Source organism: Sorex araneus, chromosome 1 (genome assembly GCF_027595985.1).
Source record: "Sorex araneus isolate mSorAra2 chromosome 1, mSorAra2.pri, whole genome shotgun sequence".
In the NCBI taxonomy this organism is placed as follows: domain Eukaryota; kingdom Metazoa; phylum Chordata; class Mammalia; order Eulipotyphla; family Soricidae; genus Sorex; species Sorex araneus.
Window position 1 is genome coordinate 201130069 of NC_073302.1, and position 26113 is coordinate 201156181.

General features: G+C 34.9%; 1 protein-coding gene across 9 annotated transcripts in view; it reads right to left on the reverse strand.

Moving 5' to 3' along the window:
• The window catches only part of GALNT13 (polypeptide N-acetylgalactosaminyltransferase 13), a 725693-nt gene that overhangs the window by 412383 nt on the left and 287197 nt on the right, over nt 1-26113 (reverse strand). For all 9 annotated transcript variants that reach the window (XM_055135847.1, XM_055135838.1, XM_055135818.1 and 6 more), the window contains one exon: nt 15229-15397. In XM_055135847.1, coding sequence (XP_054991822.1) covers nt 15229-15397 — 169 coding nt within the window. The remainder of the gene's footprint in view (nt 1-15228; nt 15398-26113) is intronic.

The window sequence follows — 26113 nt, forward strand, 5'->3', positions numbered from 1 at the left end:
TCTTATAGACAAAACTAACTAAAAATATATCAAATTCTTATATGTAAGAATAGAGTCTATAAAATTATTCAAAGAAATATCACACATTTGGATTTGGCAATAAATTTTTGGACATGATATCAGAAGTACTGGCAAAACAACAGAAAATGGATATATACATATGTAAAAAAGACTTTTGTTTTTGACCAAAGGATAAAATAATGAACAAGAAGAAAACTGATGAAATGAGAGAAATATTTGCAAATAATAGATATTTGAAAAGTGGATATATCAAGTATATTTACAGAATTCTTCAGAAAGACGAACAAAAACTTTTCAAGAAAATCTTATTAAAACATGAGCAAAGGATTTGAACAGAAATTTATCTGAAGAAAATATACAAAAGGCCCAAAACTTATGAAAATACTTGTTCAACATTACTAATTGTGCAAATTAAATAGTCCTGGAATTTTTATTTTTATTTATTTTTTATATTGAATCACCATGGGAAAAGTTACAAAGCTTTCAGGCTTAAGTCTCAGTTATATAATGCTCGAACACCAATCCCTTCACCAAAGCATATAACCACGGTAAACTTCCCCTCCCTCACTCCCCTGCCCCCAAGCCCCCCACCCTGCCTGTGTAGCTGATAAATTTCACTTTACTTTCTCTTTACTTCGATTACATACAAATAAAAGACTCACTATTATTGTTTGGAGTTTTCCTCCCCCACAAATCCGACCTGCTGGAAAGGAAGCATTTGATAATTGTTTTTCATTGCTCAGAATGAAGCGATGTGAGGTCATGTGGCCACAGTAGCGGCCATGAGGTTCTAGATTTCTGTATTTTAGTATTTTAGTGACTAAGTTCAGAAGGCTTTCTGCCAGAGGTTGCATCATTGCTAGCTCTCTGCTACTTTATATTCCACATATGAGTGCAATCTTTCTGTGTCTGTCTCTTTCTTTCTGACTCATTTCACTCAAGATGATACTTTCCATGTTGATCCACTTATATGCAAATTTCATAACTCCATACTTTCTAACAGCTGCATAGTATTCTGTTGTGTAGATGTACCAAAGTTTTTTTAGCCAGTTTTTTCCAGATTCTGGCTATTGTAAACTGTGCTGCGATGAACATACAGGTGCAGATGTCATTTTGACTATACTTTTTTCTTCTCCGGGGTATATTCCCAGGAATGGTATTGCTGGGTCACATGGGAGCTCGATTTCTAATTTTTTGAGAAACGACAATATTGTTTTCCAAAAGGGCTGAACCAGTCGGCATTCCCACCAGCAGTGTAGGAGGGTTCCTTTCTCCCCACAACCATGAAAAAAGCGGTTGTTTTTGTTCTTTTGGATATGAGCCATTCTCTGTGGTGTGAGGTGGTATCTCATAGTTGTTTTCATCTGCATCTCCCTGATGATTAGTGATGAAGAGTATTGTTTCATGTGCCTTTTAGCCATCCGAATTTCTTCCTTGAGAAAGTTTCTGTTCATTTCTTTGCCCCATGATTTGATGGGGTTGGCTGTTTTCTTTTTGTAGAGGTCAACCAGTGCCTTGTATACCCTTGATATCAACCCCTTATCAGATGGGTATTGGGTGAATATCCTTTCTCATCTGTAGATTGCCTTTGTATTCGGGTGACTGTGTCTTTTGTGGTGCAGAAGCTTCTTAGTTAAATATAGTCCCATTTATTTATTTCTGTTTCTACTTGATTGCTCAGGTCCATGTCATCTTTGAAGGTACCTTTGGCTTCAATATCGTGGAGGGTTTTTCCGATCTTGTCTTCAATGTACCTTATGGTTTGTGGTCTGAGATTGAGGTCTTTAATCCATTTTGATCTGACTTTTGTGCATGGTGTTAGGTCGATGTCTAAGCCCATTTTTTGGTATGTGGTGGTCCAGTTATGCCAGCACCATTTGTTGAAGAGGCTTTCCTTGTTCCACTTCATATTTCTTGCCCCCTTATCACGGATCAGATGATCATATATTTGGGGTTGCATGTAGAGATATTCCACCCTGTTCCATTGATCAGTAGCTCTGCCTTTGTTCCAGTACCATGTTGTTTTTAATTGTTACTACTTTGTAGTAAAGTTTGAAGTTGGGGAGGGTGATGCTTCCCATCGTCCTTTTTCCAAAAGTTGCTTTAGCTATCCCTGGGCTTTTATTGTTCCATATGAATTTCAGGAGTGTTTGATCCATTTCTTTGAAGAATTTCATGGGTATCCTTATAGGGATCGCATTGAATCTGTATAGTGCTTTGGGCAGTATTGCCACTTTGACAATGTTAAGTCTTCCTATCCATGAGCAGGGAATATGTTTCCATTTTCTCATGTCCTCTTTAATTTCTTTGAGTAGCGTGTTGTAGTTTTCCTTGTAGAGATCCTTTACTTCCTTAGTTAGGCTGATTCCTAGACACTTGATCTTCTGGGCACAATTGTGTATGGGATTTTTTATTTAATGTCACTTTCCTCTGATTCACTATTTGCGTATAGGAAGGCCATGGATTTTTGGGTATTGATTTTATAGCCCGCAACTTTGCTGTACAAGTCTATTGTTTCTAGGAGTGTCTTAGTGGAGGTTTTAGGATTCTCTAGGTATAGAATCATGTCATCTGCAAATGGTGAGAGCTTGATTTCTTCCTCTTTCTTGCCTAATTGCTATGGCAAGTACTTCCAGTACTATGTTGAACAGAAGTGGTGAGAGTGGGCATCCTTGTCTTCTCCCTGATCCTAGAGGGAAGGCCCTTAGTGTTTCTCCATTGAAGATAATGCTTGCCATGGGTTTGTGGTAGATGGCTTCGACTGTCTTGAAGAAAGTTCTTTCTAAGCCTATTTTGGTGAGAGTTTTCATCATAAATCGGTGTTGGATCTTGTCAAATGCTTTCTCTGCATCTATTAAAATGATCATATGGTTTTTATTTTTACTTCTGTTGATATGATGGATTATGTTGATTGATTTCCGAATTTTAAACCAGCCTTGCATCCCCGGGATGAATCCTACTTGATCGTGATGTATAATTTTTTTTTATGAGTTGTTGGATTCTATTTACTAGTATTTTGTTGAGAATCTTCACATCCGTGTTCATCAAGGATATTGGCCTGTAGTTTTCTTTGTTAGTGGTATCTTTGTTTGCTTTTGGTATTAGGGAGCTATGAGCTTCATAGAAACTGTTTGGTACAGTCCCTGTTTCTTCAATTTCCTTGAATAACTTGAAGAGAACTGGCAAAAGTCCACTTAAAATATTTGGAAGAATTCGCTAGTGAATCCATCCGGGCCTGGGCTTTTGTTTTGGGGAAGACATTTGATAACAGTTTCAATTTCCTTGATATTGATGGGTCTATTCAGGTATTCCAAGTCCTCTTGATTCAGTTTTGGGGAAATTGTAGGAATCAAGGAATTTGTCCATTTCTTTTAGGTTCTTTTGTTTCGTGGCATAGAGATTTTCAAAGTAGTCTCTGATGATCTTTTGAATTTCATTGGTTTCTGTTGTGATATCCCCCTTTTCATTTCTGATTCGGTTTATTAGGGTTCTCTCTCTTTCTCTCTTTGTGAGTCTTGCTAGCGATTTATCAATCTTGATTATTTTCTCAAAGAACCAGCTCTTTGTTTTATTGGTCTTTCGGATTGTCTTTTGGGTTTCCCTTTGGTTAATTTCTGCTCTAAGTTTTATTATTTCTTTCCTTTGGTCTAGATTGGGTTCCTTTTGCTGGTCCTTTTCTAAGATCTGGAGCTGTGAGGTCAAGCTCTCTATGTAGGCCATTTCCTCCCTTCTTTAGGAAGGCTTGCAGGGCTATAAACTTTCCCCTTAACACAGCTTTAGCAGCGTCCCATAGGTTCTGGTAGCTTGTGTCTTCATTCTCATTTGTTTCGAGGTATCTTTTGATCTCTTCCTTGATTTCCTTTTTGATCCAATAGTTGTTCAACAGGGACTTTTTAAATTTCCAGGTGTTCGATTTGGTGCTCCGTGTCTGTGTGTGCTTAGCTTCTATTTTCAGTGCACATGGTCCGAGAAGGTGGTTGATACAATTTCTATCTTGCTGATTCTATTGGGGTATGTTTTGTGACCCACTACGTGGTCTATTTTGGAGAAATTTCCGTGGGCACTGGAGAAGAATGTATATTCTTTCCTTTTAGGGTGTAAAGCCCTGTATAGGTCTATAAGCCCTCTCTCTTCTATTTCTTCCTTCAGGGCCATTGTTTCCTTGCTTAATTTTGTTCTTGTTGATCTATCCAGAGGTGATAAGGTGGTGTTGAAGTCTCCGACTACTACTCTGGTGCTAGTGATGTCCTCCTTAAAATTTATTAGGAGTTGTTTTAAATATTTAGCTGGTCTCTCATTAGGTGCATATACATTTAAGAGTGTGATTTTTTTCTGTTGTTCATATCCCTTGATGAATAGAAAATGACCATCAATCTCCCTTCTAATCTTTTTCAGCCCGATATCTATGTTGTTAGATACTAGTATGGCCACCCCAGATTTTTTGAGGGAGTTGTTTGCTTGTAGGATTGTTTTCCAACCTTTGACTTTGAGCCTGTGTTTGCTCTGACTATTCAGGTGTGTTTCTTGTAGGCAGCAGATAGTTGGGTTTAGTTTCCGAATCCATTTTGCTACTCTGTTTCTCTTGATTGATGCATTTAGCCCATTGACATTGAGAGAGATTATTGTCACGAGATTATGTGCCATCTTTCTGTAGGGTTTGTTGTTCTTGTTAGGGTTTTCCTTTGTCTTACAGCAGCCCCTTTAGATCTTCTTTTAGGTTTGGTTTTGAGTCTATGAAGTTCCTGATTTGTTGTTTATCTGAGAAATAGTGTATGGTTCCTTTGAGTTTAAGTGAGAGTTTAGCTGTATAGAGTAATCTTGGTGAGACGTTCATTTCATTGAGCTTTTTCACTATACACTACCATTGTCTTCGGGCTTGGAGGTTTTCTTCTAATAGGTCTGCTGTAAATCTAAGGGGTGATCCTTTGTATATGATTTCCTTCTTTGACCTTGCTGCTTGCAGTATTGTGTCTCTCTCCGCGTTATCCATCATTGTGACTATGATATGCCTTGGAGTTTTTTTGTTGGGGTCCCTTTTAGTTGGCACCCTTAGGGCTCCTTGGATCTGGATGCCCGCATTCTCCAGCTCTTGGAATTTCTTAGCAATGATGTCTTTAACTGTGTTTTACTAATTGGGATTAGTTCCCTGTGCTTCTGGTACTCCCATTATTCTTATGTTTTTCCTTTTGAGGTCATCCCCTAGGACTCTGATTCGCCCTAGAGCCATTTTGAGGTCTTTTGCCATTATTTTTTGTTGTTTAAGCTTTGTGCAGCTTATCTTCAAGCTCACTGATTCTGTCTTCTGCTGCAATCATTCTACTGTTGAGGGCTACTACTGAGCTTTTTATCTCATCTACTGATTCCTTTAATTGTGTGACTTCTGTTCATAGCTGTGAAATTTCTGCTCTCATTTCTTCCTGTATTTTCTTGGTCATCCGTTCCAAGGCGGTGTTCATATCCTTCCTTAGTTTATCGATTGTTTGTTTTATGGTTGTGTTCATATCCTCCCTTAGTTTATTAGTTGTCTGTTCCATGGTTGCTTTGAGTTCCTCAACCACCTCCACAATTTCTTCTCTGAATTCTTTATCTGATTGGAGGTTGTATTTGTGGGTGAACTCTATTGAATAGGTTTCTGGAATCTCTTCATTTTCTCTTTGTGGTGTGTTTTTCCGATGTTTCTTTATGTTGTTATGGAACAATAGAGGTGAAACCTCCCGATTCTATGTCACTATTCCTCTTGTTCCAGGAGGGGATTCTATGTGAGCTAAATCGATAATGGTAATCTTTTCCCCCTTCTAGAATAGTTCCTTACATTACTGCAATCTTCCTAGTTTATGTAGGGCTTCTAGTCAAGACTTGAGGTTATAATCTGTTTATGAGAGCTTTGTGTACCTTCTTGTATTACTGACACTTTTTCTGGAAGTAGGATGGTTTAATGGCTTATTGGTGTATAGTGATTGAGATGGCCAGCTTATTCTTCCAGTACATAAATCATAGAGATTTGTGATCCAAGTGTGCAGTATAGGAGAGGGGAAAAAATAACTGCGGCAGCTCCAAAAATAGGCCTCACCCCTTTTGAGGCCACGCCCCCTGGCATAGAGGACACTCCCCCACCAGCCAATGGGCTGGACCCCAGGATTATCTGGGGAGGGGAGTGGTTGACTAGAACAGCGTGCACAGAGGCAGGTGGCCCAAGGACACGGACTCCCGCCCTGGCAGTCCCCCAGGCTGGGTGGAGCTGGTGTGAGAGTTCTTTCTGAGGGGCGGGAAGAAGAGAGCTTGATCTGGAAGTGGAAGTTACCTGGTGAAGGGGAGTAGTTGACTAGAACCAAATTGTCCTGGAATTTTAAATGGAATAGCAACTACAAAAAAAATGTGCTTCCTCAAAAAATTAGTAGTAAAATTACCATGTGATATAGTAATTCAGTTCTAGGTTTATGCCCAGAAGAGTTGAAAACATGATCTCAAGGAGATATTGGTATACCCTGTTTATAGTAAATTTGTTCACAATAGTTCAGAAGTAAGTACAAGCAAGCTAAATATTTATTTATAGATAAATAGATAAATAAAATGTTAAGTCACCTAATGGAATTCATTTACATTTAAATACCTTAAGTACCTTTAACCTTATTATTTTACCTGATAACTTTGAGGTACAAAATAGAATCATAAAAGAAAAGGAATATAAGTGCTATTTGATATTACTATTTGCAGGTTTGTTTTTCAAATGTTTGAAAGACTTTTTATTTTTTCATTTTATTATTTTTTAAAAATTGTATTGAATTACCATGAGATAGGTACAAGCTTTCATGTTTGGGTTACAATCTCACAATGATCAAACACCCATCCCTCCACCAGTGCACATTCCCCACCACCGATATCGCGGGTATACCCCTCCCTTTCCCATCCTCCCCCTGCCTCCTTGGCAGACAGTATTCCCCATACTCTCTCTCTACTTTTGGGCATTATGGCTTGCAACACAGACACTGAGACTTTTTTAAAAGACATGAAGATTTAGCCAATGGAGTGGTTAATTCTAAAATGATATTATAGTTTTAACAAAGTGATAAATCGTGAAGTCACAGACTAAATATAAAGCATTTTGGCTTCTAGGATGGTAAATTTGTAGGTAGGAACATTTTCAGGGGAACAAATGAAAGATGAGGGTTATTTAGATGGATTGAGTTTATGCAATTATCTCTGCACAAGTTCCATCTACAGTGATATAGGTCATTGTTCCCAATTCAAGAGAAAGGAAGGGACTGAAGGGAGGGAAGAAGATGCCTTGTCTCTGCTTTTTCTCAAATGCATTCAGCTCAAAATAAGTGATATGCTCAAGAAATATATTTTGGCGATAGCGCACTCTGTCCCCACTTTATAAAAAACACTATGAAACTATGTACTTGAAAACAGTGAATATGGTAATTTTTATGTTTTGTATATTTATTATATATTTAAACTTAAATGTAAGAATATCATAAATTAGCTTCAAAAGCCTATTTCAATTTCAGTAGTTCAAGTACCAAAAGTTAGGCAGCTAATCCCTGCCTAAATTGGTAAACAAATGTATCCCTTAAAATAATATTCTAAAAATGTTTTACCCAATTTTCTTGTTTTAAGAAAGTTAAGAGAACACTATTATTATATTATATTAAAGAGAATAATACCAACAATATCCATCTTCTTCAAATATACATATATTTACATGCATGAATAAACACATATACAGATTTTATACCCTACTTTTGAGTTGAGTGGTAAAATTTATTCTACACATGAGCACATTACATAAATCAAAGTATTATAAAAATTATTAGAATCTTCACAGGCAAAAAATTTTCCAGCATACAAAAGTTGTGTTAATTCTCAAATTAGAATGAAAATGTGTGGATCAGAGATCAAAACTCCAATTAATATTCTCATTTTCTATTTCTCTATTGTAAAAGCTGTGCTACATTTATCAAATTTTAATTCCTGGGAAAGGCAATTCATATAACTGGACAGGTACACTGAAGAAAGTAAGCACAGAAAAAATATTGTTTTATTTTAACTTTATATAGTATGTAAACCTTTTGTACTTAACTTTTTAAAATTTGTAGGCTACAGTTCTTTTACTGATAATGTAAGACTGTTGTATTTTTTTTCAATCAGTTCTCATGTGTGCATATGTAAGAAGCAGTTATTTGGTCTTGGATATAAACAGCTGAAATAAATTTCCTATCTCTTCATTTTGTCCTGATGGAATATATTTTAACGCCAGCTGCATTGTAACCTTCAAATGCCTCAATATCAGAACTTGAAAGGTTCTTAAGTTCTGAATACAAGAAAATGCCAAAGAACCTTAGAATTTTGTTTTAATTTCCCATAATGTCTTCACACATATGCATCCAATAATTATTGTTAATTTCATGTTTAAAAGAACTGCATAATCCAGGGAGAAGCCAATTACTTTAAACACTTCCTCACTTTATCCCAAAAACAAGAAAGGAAAAAAGTTACAGAGAATAGATTTTCACAAGATGTTAATTATAGTAAATTTTAAAAGGCTACCAGATACTAAGCTCAATTTTTTTCTTTGTCATTTTTACAAACTATAGGTGTATTCCTACAATACTGTAATGAACTGTTTATATAAGTATATTCAATTTACACATCTGGGCTTCTTACATCCATTTGTTACCACTGTTTTCAAAAGCACAGAGCTCAAATAAAAAATAACAGGGACTAGATGCTTTAATTGGTGAAAGAAAATTGTTTTTTAGAAATTTAGTGATATCCAAGATCCGAAACTATTTTAGAAAGTGAAATCTTAAGACTGATGCGCTGTGGGACTGGATCGATAGCACAGTTGGTAGGGCATTTATTTGCCTTGCACGCGGCCAACCCAGGTTTTATTCCCAGCTTCCCATATAGTACCTTGTGCACCACTAGCACCACTAGTGCAGAGCCAGGAGTAAACCCTGTGCATTTCTGGGTGTGACCCAAAAATCGGGGAAAAAAAAAAGAAAAACACTGATGTGCCGTTTTTCCATATTTTACCACAAATTTACTGAAAATCTGTAATTGTTATTTCCTCTATTTGTTTTGCATATAATAGAGACACATTCATAGCTATTTAATTGAGATCATTGTTGATTTTCTTTTACATATTTCCAGAAAACTTATAGGAATAAGGTAACTTTGAATAGATGTCTTTACACACCAAATATGATTGTTTCTGACTTCCATGGAAATAAAGTTCAAACAGTATTTTCAAAATAATCCAACATACACTCACATATTCACACATACATTAGCTTAATATTTGTTCCATTCCTTTTGTATATTTATAAACTTAAGTATGATATGTGAGTATTTTATGGTTTTAATACTATATGTTCCAGAAAACTTTTAAAGTCTAAACAGTTTTGCATAGCTGTATATTAATAAAAACTTACAATACCTAGGTTGTTAAGCTCATTCATTCAAATGTGAACTTCTCCAAGACGTCTCTCCTTACTATTATGTTTTACGCCTGATCATTCTTTATTCTTTTTTCTAAATTCCATAAAACAGAATTTGACTTTTACTGTAATATCTTTAGCACATGAATAGTACTCAGCATCTATTGTGCTCAAAATGAGTATTATATGTTAATAGTTTCTTTCGTATGATGATTTCTCTGTTCAAATAATTGCGTTCAATATGATAACAAAATAACATCTCTTTGTTTATTTTGGAGGTCACACCTGGCAGTGCTCATGACATGCTCTTGGCTATGTGCTCAGGGATCACGCCTCATAGGACTATGAGGACGGGAGTGCCTACAGAGTGCCAGGAATCGAACTGGTTGGCCACAAGAAAGAAAGCACCTTACCTGCCATACTATCTCTTCGGCCTCCCAGAGGTTTGCTCCTAAAAGTCACATGTATTTACTTCCTGTTCTTAAATCCAAATTATATAAATTCAAAAATTATTAGACCTATAATTTATGATAAATATAACATCTTCAAGATATAGTCATAAACACTGAAAATACAAATGTTTCTTGAAATTTGTATGAGAATTTTGACTGAGAATATATGTGAGGGTTAGTTGTAGTTACAGTTAACTGAATCAGAATTTTGGTTGGGCAATTATCTTAGAGGATTATAATTACAGTTCATTTAATTTCAATTAAATTAAATTAAGTATATATACATATATATTCCCACATAGAGTCAGATTATCAGAGAACCAAAGAACTAGAAATAGACTAGGAAAAGTAAGAATATTAGTAAGATATTCAGCCTCAATTGAATCTAAAATAAGACAGGGCTATATTTATATGTAACCTTGTCATTTTATGTCCTCCAAATAATTAAAGGATATTATATAATATATTCAAAATGCATAATATATGGATTTTATGCATTTGAATAAAGTAAATATATAACTGAGAAAATAACACATTGGTATCTCTGGAGGAAGATACTAAGTCAAATTTGACCTGAAGTTTCATCAAAATTGCCTCTAAGATAATTGTTTACCCTGTCTCTTATCTTTGAAAAAAAGAAATGTTTACTTAACTGTATTCCTCTGAATAAATATTCAAATATTTATAGATAGATACAAAGGATGACACATTAAACCATTTGGACAATTTTCTGAATTTAGCCAAACCAGTTTAGGAGTATATTCTAGTAAAATGTGATGATACACATCAATGAATTCACTGGTAATTTTCTGACTAGCTGTTCTGGCTAACGGTAAGTATGAGGTGTTAAAGTTCCCTACTGTTTCTGCTACTATAGATATCTTGAATTAAGGCTATTGAGTTGGACCGGAGCAATAGCACAGCAGATAAGGTGTTTGCCATACACACAGCCGACCCAGGTTCGAGTCCTCAGTCCCTCTCAGAGAGCCCAGCAAGCTATCGAGAGTATCCTGCCTGTATGGCAGAGCCTGGCAAGCTACCCCTGGCATATTTGATATGCCAAAAACAGTAACAAGTCTCACAATGGAGATGTTTCTGGTGCCCACTAGAGAAAAACTGAATAGCAACAGGTCGATAGTGCTACACTGCTACTAATAGTTGACTTATATATTTTATTCTCCATTTGTTGCATGTTATTAAGAATTAAATTTTACAATGGGCTCATCCCATCTTACAAAAAAAAGCTAAATATGGATATAGTTACAATTTACCTCTGTGATTATTTCCAACTTTTAATTTCAAGCCAGTGTTTATCTTTGGAGCTCAAGTGTGTGTTTTATTGATATGATGCAGTTGAAAGTTTGTTCATTCTAATGTAGGACTGCTGGTCTATGACTGCAGTAAAATGTTAACGTGGGTTTTTTTCAATTTGCCAATCTTGGTCTTGCCCTAAGCTATATAAAATCTTTCATTCTCTCTTTTACCAAAATATAGACTGATAATGTTTGTTACTCCTGTTCTATCTTTATAATTAATACCTTAATATTGTAAAAAAATGCATTTACACATTTGTCTCCCTACACCTTACAATTCACCCATGTTTGGTTTTTATGTTGCTGCTGTTATTGTTTGGGCCATACCTTACAGTGTTCAGGACTTACTCCTGGCTTTGTGCTCATGCATCACTCATGGTGGTGTTCAGGGTATCATGCAGGGCACAAAAACCTGACCCATTGTATTACTGCTCCAGCCTCACAATTGACCCTCTTGTCCCATTTTATCAACCTCCAGTTAATTCTCCCCTCTGGGAACTGCTATCTTGAGAGTGTGAGAGCTTTTGTTTAGTTTAGTTTATTAATTCAGCCATCTTTCATCTGTAATTGAAGTAATATAGCATTTTCCTTTATCAATTATATTTAAGTTACACAATGCCACAAATTCACCCATAATATAACTAGTGAATAAGAATCTTTTTAATAGATGAAAAGCATCTCATTGTATCAATTTGAATCCTTTATTTATTTAAATGTCAAATTTTCCCATAGCTTAGGGCTCAATCATTCAAGTGTTTATTATGATAAATGACTCTTAAAATATCTTTCACCACAAACACCTTAAGTGACTGCTCAATTAGCTGGTTACTTTATTTTTTATTAAAAAAAAATGGTTCCTTCTCTCTCGCAGTGTGGAGGGGAAGAAAGGTGGTGGGAGAGAAACTAGGGACATTAGTAGTGGGAAATGTACACTGGTGTAGGTATGGGTATTGGAATGTTGTTTGACTGAAACCTGATCATGAACAACGTTGTAATTCTGTACCTCACAGCAGTTCAATTAAAAAATTGGTATTCAAGTAATATTTATTGTTTATCCATCATGTGATATAAAATTTAGATTACTTATGCTCTAAGAGTTAAAAGTCAAGATTTTATTTTATTTATTTTTTTTTCTTTTTGGGTCACACCCAGCGATGCTCAGGGGTTACTCCTGGCTTTGCACTCAGGAACTACTCCTGGCGGTGCTTGGGGGACCATATGGGATGCCGGGGATCGAACCCCGGTCGGCCGCGTGCAAGGCAAACGCCCTACCCGCTGTGCTATCGCTCCGGCCCCAAAAGTCAAGATTTTAAAGATTTAAAATGCTGTTTATGGCCTCACATGCTGGGAGAAAAGACAGTTGGGATAGAGAAGGGACCACTAAGTAAATAATGGTTAAAGGGATGGCAGGAGATGGGAGATGTGCGCTGGAAGCAGACTATGAACCAAACATGACGGCTTCTTAGTACCTGTATCGCAAACCATAAGACCCAAAAAGAGAGAGAGAGTAAGAGGGAACATGCCTGCCACAGAGGCAGAGGGTGAGAAAGGGTGGGGGTGGTGGGAGGGGTACTGAGGACAGTGTTGAATAATGGGCACTGGTAGAGAGATGGGCGCTCGATCATTGTATGACCAAAACATAATCATGAAAGTTTGTAAGTCTGTAGCTGTATCTCACAGTGATTCAATAAAAAAATAAATAAAAAAAACTTTGAAAAATAAAATAAAAAAATAAAATACTGTTTATATTATTTACGTACATAACTATAACAGGCTTATTTTATTATGATACAATATTTCAACATGTTAACAGTGTCTAAAATGACTGAAATTATTTAGAACAATATGTTAATGGCATATTTAAAAAAACGAGAGAGTGTATCTATAACCTATAAATAAATATATATTTATATGTGTAAATAATAAGATATTAAAATTTTTTACTGGTACCACATTTCTTTCACTTGAACATAACTTAATATCATTATGATGATTAACTTAAGAGTATACAAGTATACACAGTATATATGTAAACACTAATCTTATTTCATTATTACTTTTTAAATGGTCACATAGTATATACATATACAGCCACACAGACATATCACAGAAATACAAATACTCTCTCTCCATCTCTCTCTCTCATACACACACACAAGAGACAGAGATTTTATAATTTAAAAATTTAAAAGGTCATTAGTGATAATCTAGAGGCAAGAACAATAAATTGTATATTGAATGACCCAGTTCTTTTAAAAAATAGTCACTTTTATATTTTATATTTTGTAAAATATAAATATATATGTATATATTTATATGTGTAAATATTGAACTGTTTTAGTAAAAATTATTTAGTGTGTGAAATAATTACGTTTCCAACAAGTGTAATGTTGGAAATTTTAGCCTGTTGGCAATGACCAAAAATGTTCATAATATTGTAGTTTCCTTAAGAGAGTCATTTTTAAAAGTATGTGAGATATAAAATAAACTAATGACACTAAGCTTCCAAATGAACATTTTGACAACTGTATGCCACTTCTCAAAAACATTTTGATTACTCTATATTAGTCTTAATTGATGTAAGTCTTAAATGGTGTAAGTCAGAAGGAAAACTTATTCTTGGTAAATATAATAATAAAACTATATTGCTAACATAATATGGTACATTATTGGAACAATTTCATTTTCACTAACTATATATTTATTGAGTGCAACATCTTATAGCCTAGTTCTCCTTCTCAAGGACCTGACAAGCTACTGAGAGTTCCCTGCCCTCATGGGAGAGCCTGGCAAGCTCCCCATGACATATATATGCCAAATACAGTAACAATGATGGGTCTTATTCTCCTGAACCTGAAAGAGCCTCTAATGTGACACTGTTGGGAAGGACGAGTTAAGAGAGGCTGCTAAAATCTCAGGGCTAGGATGAATAGAGATGTTACTGGGTCCCCTCAAGCAAATCTAGTATCCACAGGATAATAGTGATAATGACAGTGATATTTTTATTGTATATAGATAAAGTAATTTCATGTCTGTAAGAATTTATACTTTTATTTTTATTATTTTTATTTTTTAATTAATCACCGTGAGATACAGTTACAGACTTACAAACTTTCTTGATTATGTTTCAGTCGTACCATGATCGAGTACCCATCTCTCCACCAGTGCCCATTCTCCACCACCAATATTCCCAATATCACTCCCCACCCCCCCACTCCCGCCAGCCTCTGTGGCAGGTGAATTCCCTTTTACTGTCTCTCTCCTTTAGGGTGTTTTAAAAAGTGCATATTGAGGATATATGTAATCTTATATATTTCTAAAAAACAACACATGTCTCTAATGTGCGAGAGGATTTTCATCAGGACCTTGTACTTTGACAATTAGTGCAGTTAAATATTATATTTCTATTATTTAAAAAAATATGTTCAACTATTAAGAACATCGTTACAGTTCATCACATACAAGTTGAATTTTCAACATCACTTTCCATGCTTTATCCTTTTCAAGAGATTATTTCTTCCATGGCTGATAACTGCACATTCAAGTAATATATAGCAGCATAAATTGCCTGAATACATAATAAATATTTTAAAAAGCCAAAGAATCATTCAGGCAACTAGATATTTTTAAGCTGGGATACCAAAGCATATAGTTTTTCAAAACAAAGTATAAGCAATTCCACACAGGGAAGCAAATAATTTGTCTAAGAACCTGTTTACAATGTATTTGGCAAAATAAAGCAAAGCTAAACCAAAGAGCACCTCATGAAGTAAAACCTGTTACTTTTTTATTCAGCATAACTTTGCTCTGTCAGAGAAGAAAATAGTTTATATATTTTATCACATGAATACACAGTAAATTCCTTAGATAGGAGAATTATTCCGAATCATATAGTTCTAAAACAAAAATAATTTGATCTAACTGCAGTTCAGAAATATTATGAATTACAGATTATTATGGCTATTAATACATAAGGTTATATAATGAACGTAAACTCACCCTTCCAATCTTACATCTGGCAGACTTCTGTTAAGGGCAATCAAATCACTCGCCATAAGATTAAACTGATTGATTTTAAATAGTTCTTTCATTTTCTCTTGGTCATCTTTCGGGATCAGCACAGCCTTTCCCATTTCTCCTGGCCCTTCTTGGTTTCGAGAAATGACAGCTGTAAGATACAGACAGATACACACACACAGGCAATAGAAGGGAAAAAAGAAGTGTCACGTTAGATCCTAAAGTATATTTTTTACTGAGCAAATAATTTAATATTTCATTTTATTCTGTTACTTAAAAATCATACATAAACTTATTTGCTTTTGTTTGTTTGGCTTTAGGGACACACTCAGCAGTGCTCAGAGATCACTCCTGGCTTTGCACACAGAATCACATATGGCAAGACTCAGTGAACCAGTCTGAGTCAACCATGTGCAAGGCAAGTACATCATCTGTTGTACTATCACTCCAGCCCCTGAAATAATTTACTCAGTAACTCAATGCTGAATAGTGTCTTTTCAGCCTAGACATATGATTTGACAAATCATTAATCCAATAAGCAGTATCAAACACTTAAAGTTAAACTTATGTCATGCTTATAAATATAATTTTATGAGATAGAGTTGAGCAAGAGCAAATCAAGCATAAAGAGATTTCAAAATGAACCAAGATAAAATTATTTTCATATCTAATTTAATTTTATTTCATATATCTACCATTATTACATTTTAATAAAAGCAAGCCAGGTTGATAATTTTTTCTTCATATCACAATTTGATTTTCTTGTCAAAGCATATTCAACTAAGTTAAAAGAACTTTCAGAGGGGTGATATGTAATTTCAAATGCCAAGTTGGATTTGGATGCTGAATGGCAATTTTGTAACAGCATCCTGGACTTGACTATTTTATAAAAGAACTGGTCATTCAATATACAGTTTATTGTTCTTGCCTCTAGATTATCACTAATGACCTTTTAAATTTTTAAATTATAAAATCTCTCTGTCTCTTTTGTGTGTGTGAGAGAGAGAGAGAGATGGAGAGAGAGTATTTGTATGTCTGTGATATGTCCGTGTGGCTGTATATGTATATACTATGTGACCATTTAAAAAGTAATAATGAAATAAGATTAGTGTTTACATATATACTGTGTATACTAGTATATTCTTAAGTTAATCATCATAATGATATTAAGTTATGTTCAAGTGAAAGAAATGTGGTACCAGTAAAAAATTTTAATATCTTATCTTACTTTAAAAATTTATCCTTCTGAACTTAACTTCCAGATACTTCAAAGAGTAAATATTTGGATACAGACTACAGTAAAATGCTGCAAAATGATGAATGTGATAATAGTTTTCTATTATAACCTTTTATAAAAATATGTTCAAAACTAGAATAGAACACACGAACAATAAATTTCCCTTCATTTTATAGCACATTGAGCCTAGTATTTCTAGTATTAGTATACAGTTGATTATCTAGTTGATTATTCTCATTAAATGGTTACCAGACTTTTGCAGCAAATGAAAAATAATAGGTAATTTCATATATAGATATAACGGAGTCAGGAAAATTATTAATCTAAAATTTCCCTCATATGTAGAAAATATTTGGAAAACTACATAAAATATGCATGCATAGAGCATGAAAACTATTTAAACATTTGTTGTCCAAAGTAACTTTATGAAGTCTTATTTTCTTTAGGAAACAAACAATAATGATTGCCAACTTTCATTCTAAAAACAAATTCTATCCATAATATGTTACCTTAGGTACAGTAAGCAAATTATCCCTAATATTAGAAGCAGCAGATGGATATGGCTATGGGTGATAATCTGTATATTTGTTATAATGTTGTAATTAAGCATTAAGTTACCTTCAATTCCTATGAATTATTTTTTCAGTTTGGATGCTACCGAATATATTGAAAAATATTTCTATAATGCCTTTGAAAGTCCTTCTACTTCTTAAATAACTTAAGAACAGTTCAAATGACTCCTTCTCTTAACTGGAATATTTTATGGACTATTCTTTATGTATATTTATTCATAATTCATTATTTTACACATTTTAGTCTATAAACTTAATTTCTGAGAAGATATGATTTTTCACTTGAATGTTTATTTGAGATTTTTTTCAGTAAATAAGCATTATAAAATCTGTAGATGCAAGTCTTTTTAAAAAGTACATTCATCATTCACAGTTCATTAAAATGTCACTTATAAACACTGACAAAAATGCATGACATTGCACGAAAATAACAGTATGATGAATATACTTCTACAAAATAGAAGGGATTTATTTGCACTGTGTATGGAAAAGGGCTGGGACATAAGTATATATTATGATGAATAAAGGCAGGCACAACTACAGAAAAATATTTTATTTTGTAGTGTTTTCAAAGGCATAACTGCCTTTTGCTTAACATTAAAAAAAGGAGACTATAGTTTGTCAGTAGTAAATGAATCGTGCTATTGTATTATCAACAAAAAATAAAGTCATCACAAATGATCTAATTTGTTTATTTTGGGGTCACAGCTGGTGGTGCTTAGGGCTTACTCCAGGCTCTGTACTCAGGGCTCACTGCTGGCAGGCTTTGCAGACCACACATGGTGCCAACAGGGTCAGCGCATGCAAGTGTCCTGCCCGAAGTACTATCTTTTTGGTCCCACTTTCTTATACTAAATGAATCTGTAAACACACACAGTCATTCCCCTTATTCTGTTTTTGTTTTGCTTTCTTTCTTTTACTGGAGAATAGATAATGTAATGTGTATCAAGGTTAAGTGTTGCCTCTCCATAGATAATATATATTTCTCTAATAGGCTGTGATGAGTACGTATTTGATATTTCATAAGACAATTTTTGTCATAAGTAGATCTACTGGCATATCAGTTTGGTCAAGTGAAAAGACAAGAATGTTAAATAATAAAAATATGGAAACAATCTTTTTACTGTTTCCCGAGTTTTCCCTGAAAGACTGTATCTTACTAAAAGAAAAAAACTCTTCTCTTCAAATAATGTGAAAAGGAAACGAAAAAATGGGCTATGTGCTGAATATCTTAAATAAATGATGATTTCCATACTGTTGATTTCTGTCCTTTATTTAAGTTACACACACACACATACACACACAATGAAGTATTTCTATTTCTCAACACTCAAATTTAAAAATAAAATGAATTATCAACGAAATATTTGTGTTTCTACACTAATAAGAAAAACTAACACATAAGGCAAGCAGTTGTACATTATGTTTCTTGACTATTGTGTAAAATAGGACTATAAATAGGAATATAAACACTCTAACTAGCTAGTTTGAACTGCAGAGTTGTTTTATTCTTAACTGTGTAATGAAATCAAAGGAATAATTACAAGAAAAAATTACAAAAAACTTGAGCAATATGTGGATAGAATTGGTATGCAGAGTCCTGATAAGAGCCATCCCCGAGCAAGGAAGTAAACCCTGAACACTGCCAAGTTTGGCCCCAAATCCAGTAGCTAGATATACAGATATAGATATAAATAGAATAAAATAATTTAAAAATAAAATCAGAACAATTATACATGTTTATTTTAATTACATATATAATAGCACTGTAGCACTGTTGCTCATTGATTTGCTTGAGCAGGCACCAGTAACGTCTCCATTATGAGACTTGTTACTGTTTGTGGCATGTCAAATACGCCATGGGTATCTTGCCAGGTTCTGCCTTGTGGGCAAGATACTCTCAGTAGCTTGCTGGGCTCTTCGAGAGGGACCGCGTGCAAATTCACGTATATAATATTTAAAGGTAATTTCATATTAAAACTGTACTCAGGGATCTCTCTGGCAGGGCTTGTGGGACCATATGTAGTGCCAGGGATCAAACCCTAGTCTCCTGCGTGTAATCTCTCCAGCCAGACAATAACTTTGTTCCTTTTTTATTTTTTTTATCATAGTCATTCATAGAGTTCTGAGCTTTATTCATAAAATTTCAGTAACTAGATTTTTATTTGTAAATAAATTTACAAGCAGCAAGTCCCAATTAGATCAAGTCCAGCTGACATTAACTATAGCTTCTCAGGAAGATGTCTCCTTTCAGGAATCAATAAAGGAAGCTATTTCTACCAGTTAGCTAAATGAAAAATCATCTACAGAATCAAAGAAGCATAGATTTCTAAGACTGTCTTTCATTCATTTTTAAATATAAATAAATCATTGCTTTATGATAAATCACATTTTGATAGGAGGGGATTTTAAGAAAATTTAAGAGAAAAAATAAGTAGATGATGTCTATGTAAGAAGAGGAAAATTCAACAAAATTAATGTTAAATGATTAATTTTAATATGTACTTCTAAGTTAACAAAGTATCTCTCATATAGGATAATTTTTATTACTTTGCATCATACATTCTTGTTTTTATCGTCAAAAAATTGCCAAAAAAGTATAGAAACTAATATGCAAATTGAGAATCTGTGGTTCAGAGAGGTATTACCTCAATTATACCACGTGCTATGAAGACAATTTTTTGTTTTATTATATACAATATTTTATTTCATATTTATTGTAGTTTTTAATTAATAACAATGATTCAATTTTCGTTACGTATACATCCCTGAAAGTGCGTCTGAATGAGCACCATGATAAGAAAATTCTCCATGTAATCCAAATTCTCCATGTAATCCCAATTATCCACAATAAATATAGTATGGATAAACTGGATAACATCTCATTTCTTTGACTTTCTGTATGATATTTCTAAGGTTTTAAATTATTTAAATCTCTAATAACCAAAATAATCCTTGACTGCCAACTTAAACTTTCAGATAATGTCATTGTTTTCTCCTCTATGATTTCCTAGTAGTTTTACTTTACTTCTTTGCATGTTTGAAAATAGCATTCTTAAACTTTTTCTAGTTTTGACCCCTATTCTCCTGAGAAGGTTTTATGAGACTCCAGGAATATGCTATATTAAGTAGGTACACAAATTAAACATTTATTGAAAATAAAGAATAAATGCATTGTAAAACAATTTTATTAAATTGATCCTATAAGGTGTCATGACTCACAGTTTAAGACTCTGGGTTTTAAAGCACTATTAGTATGACCTAATTATTCATGATGGCAGGCAGTTTAATTATTGAAGGAACACAGACACACAAAAAAATCACTGCTTCTCTTGCAGTTAACTATGACCTTGATAATCAATATAGGCATGATGTACGTGAATTCTGAGCCTGACACACATAAAACTTCCAAAGTATAATTCCACATATTCTTCCCTTAGTCCAAAATCTTTGAAGACCACTTGCTGAATACCCCAGATCTATTACAAAAAAGACAGTAATATGGGTGTTAAGATAGTAATATGGTGTCTGTATCACCATTTGGAGACAGGTTTAATCCAGAAATCAGGTAAAGCAAACATAAATGTATAAAGCATTGGGATTTCAGGGTTCTCATATCTTACAGTTTTTTTTTTTAATCCTCATATACTCACGCTTTAGTTTGTGAAGTTTCACAACTATATTCTAGCTAAATTTACACTCGGCTCAGGTCATAAGCTAAAAACAATTGAAGGTAACTTTGAGACAATATAATTCTTCCTATTCTTTAGGGACTAGGTAGTGAACTGTTTCTTCTGCCATATAAGCTCATTAACCAGCCATGATCCAAAGACTCGTAAATAAATCTTAAAAGAGATCAACAAGCTGCAGAGATACTGCCAGACTCCAAAATCACCATCCAGTAAAAAATCTAACTCCAGCTATATCATCATCATCATCATCATCATCATCATCATCATCATCATCATCATCATCATCATCATCATCATCATCATCCCGTTGATTGTCAGATTTTTCAAGCGGTCTCAGTAACATCTCCATTCGTCCTAGCCCTGAGGTTCTAGAAGCTTTTCTCTACTCATCCTTCCCAAGAATGCCGCATTGGAAGCTCTTTCAGGGTCAGGGGGGAATGAGACCCAGCTTGTTACTGGTTTTGGCATATGAATACACTATGGGGAGTTTGCAAGGCTTTCCCATGTGGGCAGGAAACTCTCAGTAGTTTGCCAGTTTCTCCCAGAGGGAGAAGTAGGCTATAAGATATCATGTGGCCAGGAGTTTGCTTTTAAGTCTCTGGATGTTGAACGTTGATGAAATACGGTGCTGGGGGCAGTCCCTGGGTGTGACTGCCTAGCTACTGGAAAATGGGAAATCTGTGCAGAAGAGGCCCAGTCCTGATCCTAGTAGCCTTGGAGGTCTCAGCCCCAGGTCTCACACACCTGGGTTCCTCTGCCGGTACCTTCACACATGAGGTTCGTCAGAACATGTGGAGAGGGGCCTTGGGCATGGCTGTGGCTAGGCTCCGGAGGTCTTCGGCCACCGGGAGCTCTGCTCAGGGTGGGGAGGGAAGCTGGAGCCCATCCCCTCCGAAGAACCCCGGGGAAGACAGCCATGTGCGCGGGCAAGAGACAAAAAAAAAAATAAGACAAAAGACAAAAAGAGACAAAAGACATAAAAAAAAAAAAAGCAGCTGTATCACCCTTTTCAAAATTTTAGAATTTCTGGAGCATCTAAAACTCTATACCACTGATAAAACTAGAAGTAGCACACCACATTGAATGGGATGTAAAGTAGAAGGGAACCAATTTCAATTAAGAAAATATTCACACACAAAGCTTAACCAAGAGATACTAGTAATCTCTTATGCCAGGGTTTAATAGCTCCAGGGTAGATACAACAATCTTCACACACTTTCTTCAAAGGAAACCTTTTTCTGATCAGATTTAGCAAATTATTCATAACAAGTAATATAAAATAAAATATTTAGGATTTGCTACTGTGGAAGGCTTTTGTGCTGGTGGGAACTTGTGATGGTGATGGAATTGGTGTTGGAATACTGAATGTAGCAAGCTATCATGAACATCTTTATAAAAGAATTCTAATTCTTCCATTTAAACAAAACTGAAGACAATCTAATTTCTACCTTAAAGCTGATGGGAAGAGGGGCTGGAGTGATAGCACAGCGGGTAGGGCGTTTGCCTTGCACATGGCCGACCCGGGTTCGAATCCCAGCATCCCATTTGGTCCCCTGAGCACCACCAGTAGTAATTCCTGAGTGAAGAGCCAGGAGTAACCCCTGTGCATCGCTGGGTCTGACCCCCCAAAAAAAAGCTGATGGGAAGATATAAAAATGCTTCACATCAATTATTATGCAAATCAAAACAACAATGAGATATAATCTCAAATCAGTGAGACAGGCACACATCACAAAGACAACCAGTGTTGGTGAAAAGGTGGAGGGGTAGGGAGGAAGAATCTTTAATCACTGTTGATGATAATGTATACTGGTCCAATGATTTTGGAAAACAATGTGGATACTTCTCAGTAACCAGGAATTGAGCTTCCATTTGCATCTACTGCAAAGACCAAAAACTATTTAGAAAATAATTGAACTCATATGATCATTATGGCACTATTCACAATAGCCAATATCTGGAAACAACCCTCAAGTCCAATACAGCTAACTGGATAAGTAAACTATGGTACATATCCAGAATGGAGTATGACAAGTCTATAAGAAAAAAACTAAATCATGCAATTTACTGCTACATGGATAAATCTTAAGTGTATCAAGCTTAGTTAACCCAAAGGAGATGGACAGACATAGAATGATCTCTCTCATATGTGGATATAAATAAACACAGTAAAGAAATAACAAATTGCTAAATGTAACAGAAACTAGGAACTGGTCTTTAGTAGGAAGCTCAGCAAGGCACAGAGGGGATGTTGGAGTAACAGGACAGAGGAGGGTACTGTGATAACTGCAGAGGAAAGCAGACACACTGGTCATGAGACTTTTTTTTTCATGATCCCCTACCATTAACAGTATTACAAATCATTGTGCCTAAAATAAAATCTTAAAAAAGAAGAAAAAACTTATGAACAAGTTTTTAATATAGAGGTTTTTAATTCATCTCATAGATGCACTGTAAAATTATCAATTGTGGCATTTATAAAAGTACTTAAAAGTAGTCTACATTATATTAATTTATATTAAAAGTACTTAAAAGTAGTCTACTTTATATTAATTTATGTTAAAATTAATCAATGAGAGCAGTTAATATTTGAGTTGAGAAAAATAAATATACCATTCTAAAATTATATGCATGCCCACAAACTCAAAATTTTCTATTGATAATGGCACGCAATTAAAAATGTGGAGGGGGCTGGAGAGATAGCACAGCGGGTAGGGCGTTTGCCTTGCACACGGCCGACCCGGGTTCAAATCCCAGCAGCATCCCATATGGTCCCTTGAGCATGGCCAAGGGTAATTCCTGAGTGCAAAGCCAGGAGTAACCCCTGTGCATCGCCAGGTGTGACCCAAAAAGCAAAAATAAATAAATAAATAAATAAATAAATAAATATGTGGAGACTATTGCCCTAAGGTGTTTTAATTAGATCACAAATCAGATCCTAAGCAGATACTTAGAGAAACCACCATTTCAATGAAGTAACTATGTGACTGATCTATTTTCAATCCCCAATGGGCATTTTTTTAAAATTCTTTTATTGATTCACCATGTGGAAAGTTACAAAGCTTTCAGGTTAAAATCTCAGTTATACAATGCTCAAATACCCATCCCTTCACCAGTGCACATATTCCACCACCAAGAATCACGATATACCTCCCCCCTTTCCCCCACCTCCCCAGCCCCCCACCTCGCATGTGTAACTGGTAAATTTCACTTTACTTTCACTTTACTTTGATTACATTCAATATTTAAACAAAAAATTCACTATTATTGATTTGGAGTTTCTTCCCCCTAAAGTCGATCTGCTGAAAAGAAAGCATTTGGTAATTTGTTTTCCATTGCTGAAAATGAAGAGATATGAGGTCAGGAGGCCGCACCAGCAGCAGCATAGTTTTGGATTTCTGTATTTTAGTATTTTAGTAACTAAGTCCAGAGAAATGTCTGCTAGGAATCGCAACATTGTAAGCTTGTACCTCTCAGCTACTTTATATTCCACATATGAGTGCGGTCTTTCTATGTCTGTCTCTTTCTTTCTGACTCATTTCACTCAGCATGATACTTTCCATGTTGATCCACTTATATGCAAATTTCATGACTTCATGTTTTCTGACAGCTACGTAGTATTCCCAATGGGCATTTTTAATAAAGATAATTGCTTCTATAACTATGACAAATGATTCCTAATAATAACAATATAAAGTATGGCTGATTGAATATCAGCAGCTATCAGCTCATAGGCCAGTTTCTATGTCCCATTTTTGTCCAAATTTTCTTTTATAAACTGTTTAATGAATTTCACAGTGTTATTGATTTTGTATGTTATACATCAAATAAACACATATACTATGCCTTAGTAACACCTTCATATAATATGCCATAAAATAAAAGTATTTCATAAATTATTACTCTTTAAAATACCCCAAGCACCACCAAGAGTGAGCACAGAGCCAGGAGTAATCCCTAAGGACCATAGGGTGTGCATCAAAAACTAACGCTAATAAAAACACAGTCTAAGAAAATATGGCACAAATATGACTGAAACTTTACATTTATATATGACTAAAGTAAGATTAATATTTAAACATGCAAGAAAAATGTATTCCTTCTCATTCTCTCCACACACATACATATAATAGAAACAGCGTCATTTATATAATAAATCCCTGTGTTAATAAAGCAACTAAAGTTATGTTCTACAAAATGCTTAATGATGTGGAGGTGCTCATATTCTGCTGACATAGAAAAGGAGTCATGAAACAGTGTTATGAAGCATGTATTCATATAAGAAGTAAAGTTAAATAATACATACATAACACCAAATAAAAATACTGGTTTGCCAGATTAAGGAAACACTGCTTTCTTTCTTTATGTGTACCTTTTTCAAATCATGTTTTAATCTAATTAAACTAATTAGGTTAATTTCAGTTATAAATTAATCAATTTTTTGTCAGTGAAGAAAGGTATACAATGATTTCATTTTGGAAGTAAAGGTGAAGTTAGTACATCAGGGCAGCCAAAAGAAGCAACGAATATTGAGAGGTGCTGAGTTAAAAATAATATTAATATATGTATAATTTATGACAATCAGGCAGAATCTCCATTAAAGAATTAAAGTTTGTTTTTCAAGACTTCCTCCCAGAAACTTTGCTACCCTTTAATAGTTCAACAAAACAAGAAACAAATGTGTGATAGTTTTTTAAAAAATATCCAATTGGTAAAGCTATTGCCTTTTAAAATAATTATTTTTGATTTTGGGGTGACATCCAGCTCTACTCAGGCCTTACTCTGGCTCTGTGCTTGAGGATCACACCTGGAGGGAGCTGGTGGATCATTTGGAGTGCCAGAGATCCAACCCTGGTCAGCCGAGTGCAAAGTGAGCATCAAACCCCTGAATTATCATGGGATCTCATTCATTATCAAGTTTAAAGAACCTGGAGAGCATCCTGTGACCCTATTCTGTTTGTGTGATTTGGGGTTCAAAATATTTGAAACAACAGAGGAAGAAAGAACTACTGTCAGCTCTCCTTAGTTTATGCAGAAAGTCTCCTTTTGCCCTCAGGATTTTATTCTATTTACCCCAATCACCCAGATCTGGGCTGTGAGATTTCCCCCACTCTGGTGAAGGCAGCAGCACTATGGCATTTGATTAGTGGAATTGTCCTTGGGTACCTCCAGCTCTAGAAGAGCTCAATTTGCAAGGGGCTCTGATGGCCGATGGCAAGGAATTTTTTGCCAGCTTCACACGTTGTCTCCAATATGCAATCGGATTTTAAGTCTGAATGGCAATTTTGGGCTGACCTGTGTCTTTCTTGGGCCAAGTTCTGAGCTTTCAGTCTCTGCTTTAGCACCCAACCCTGTCCTTGAGGCCT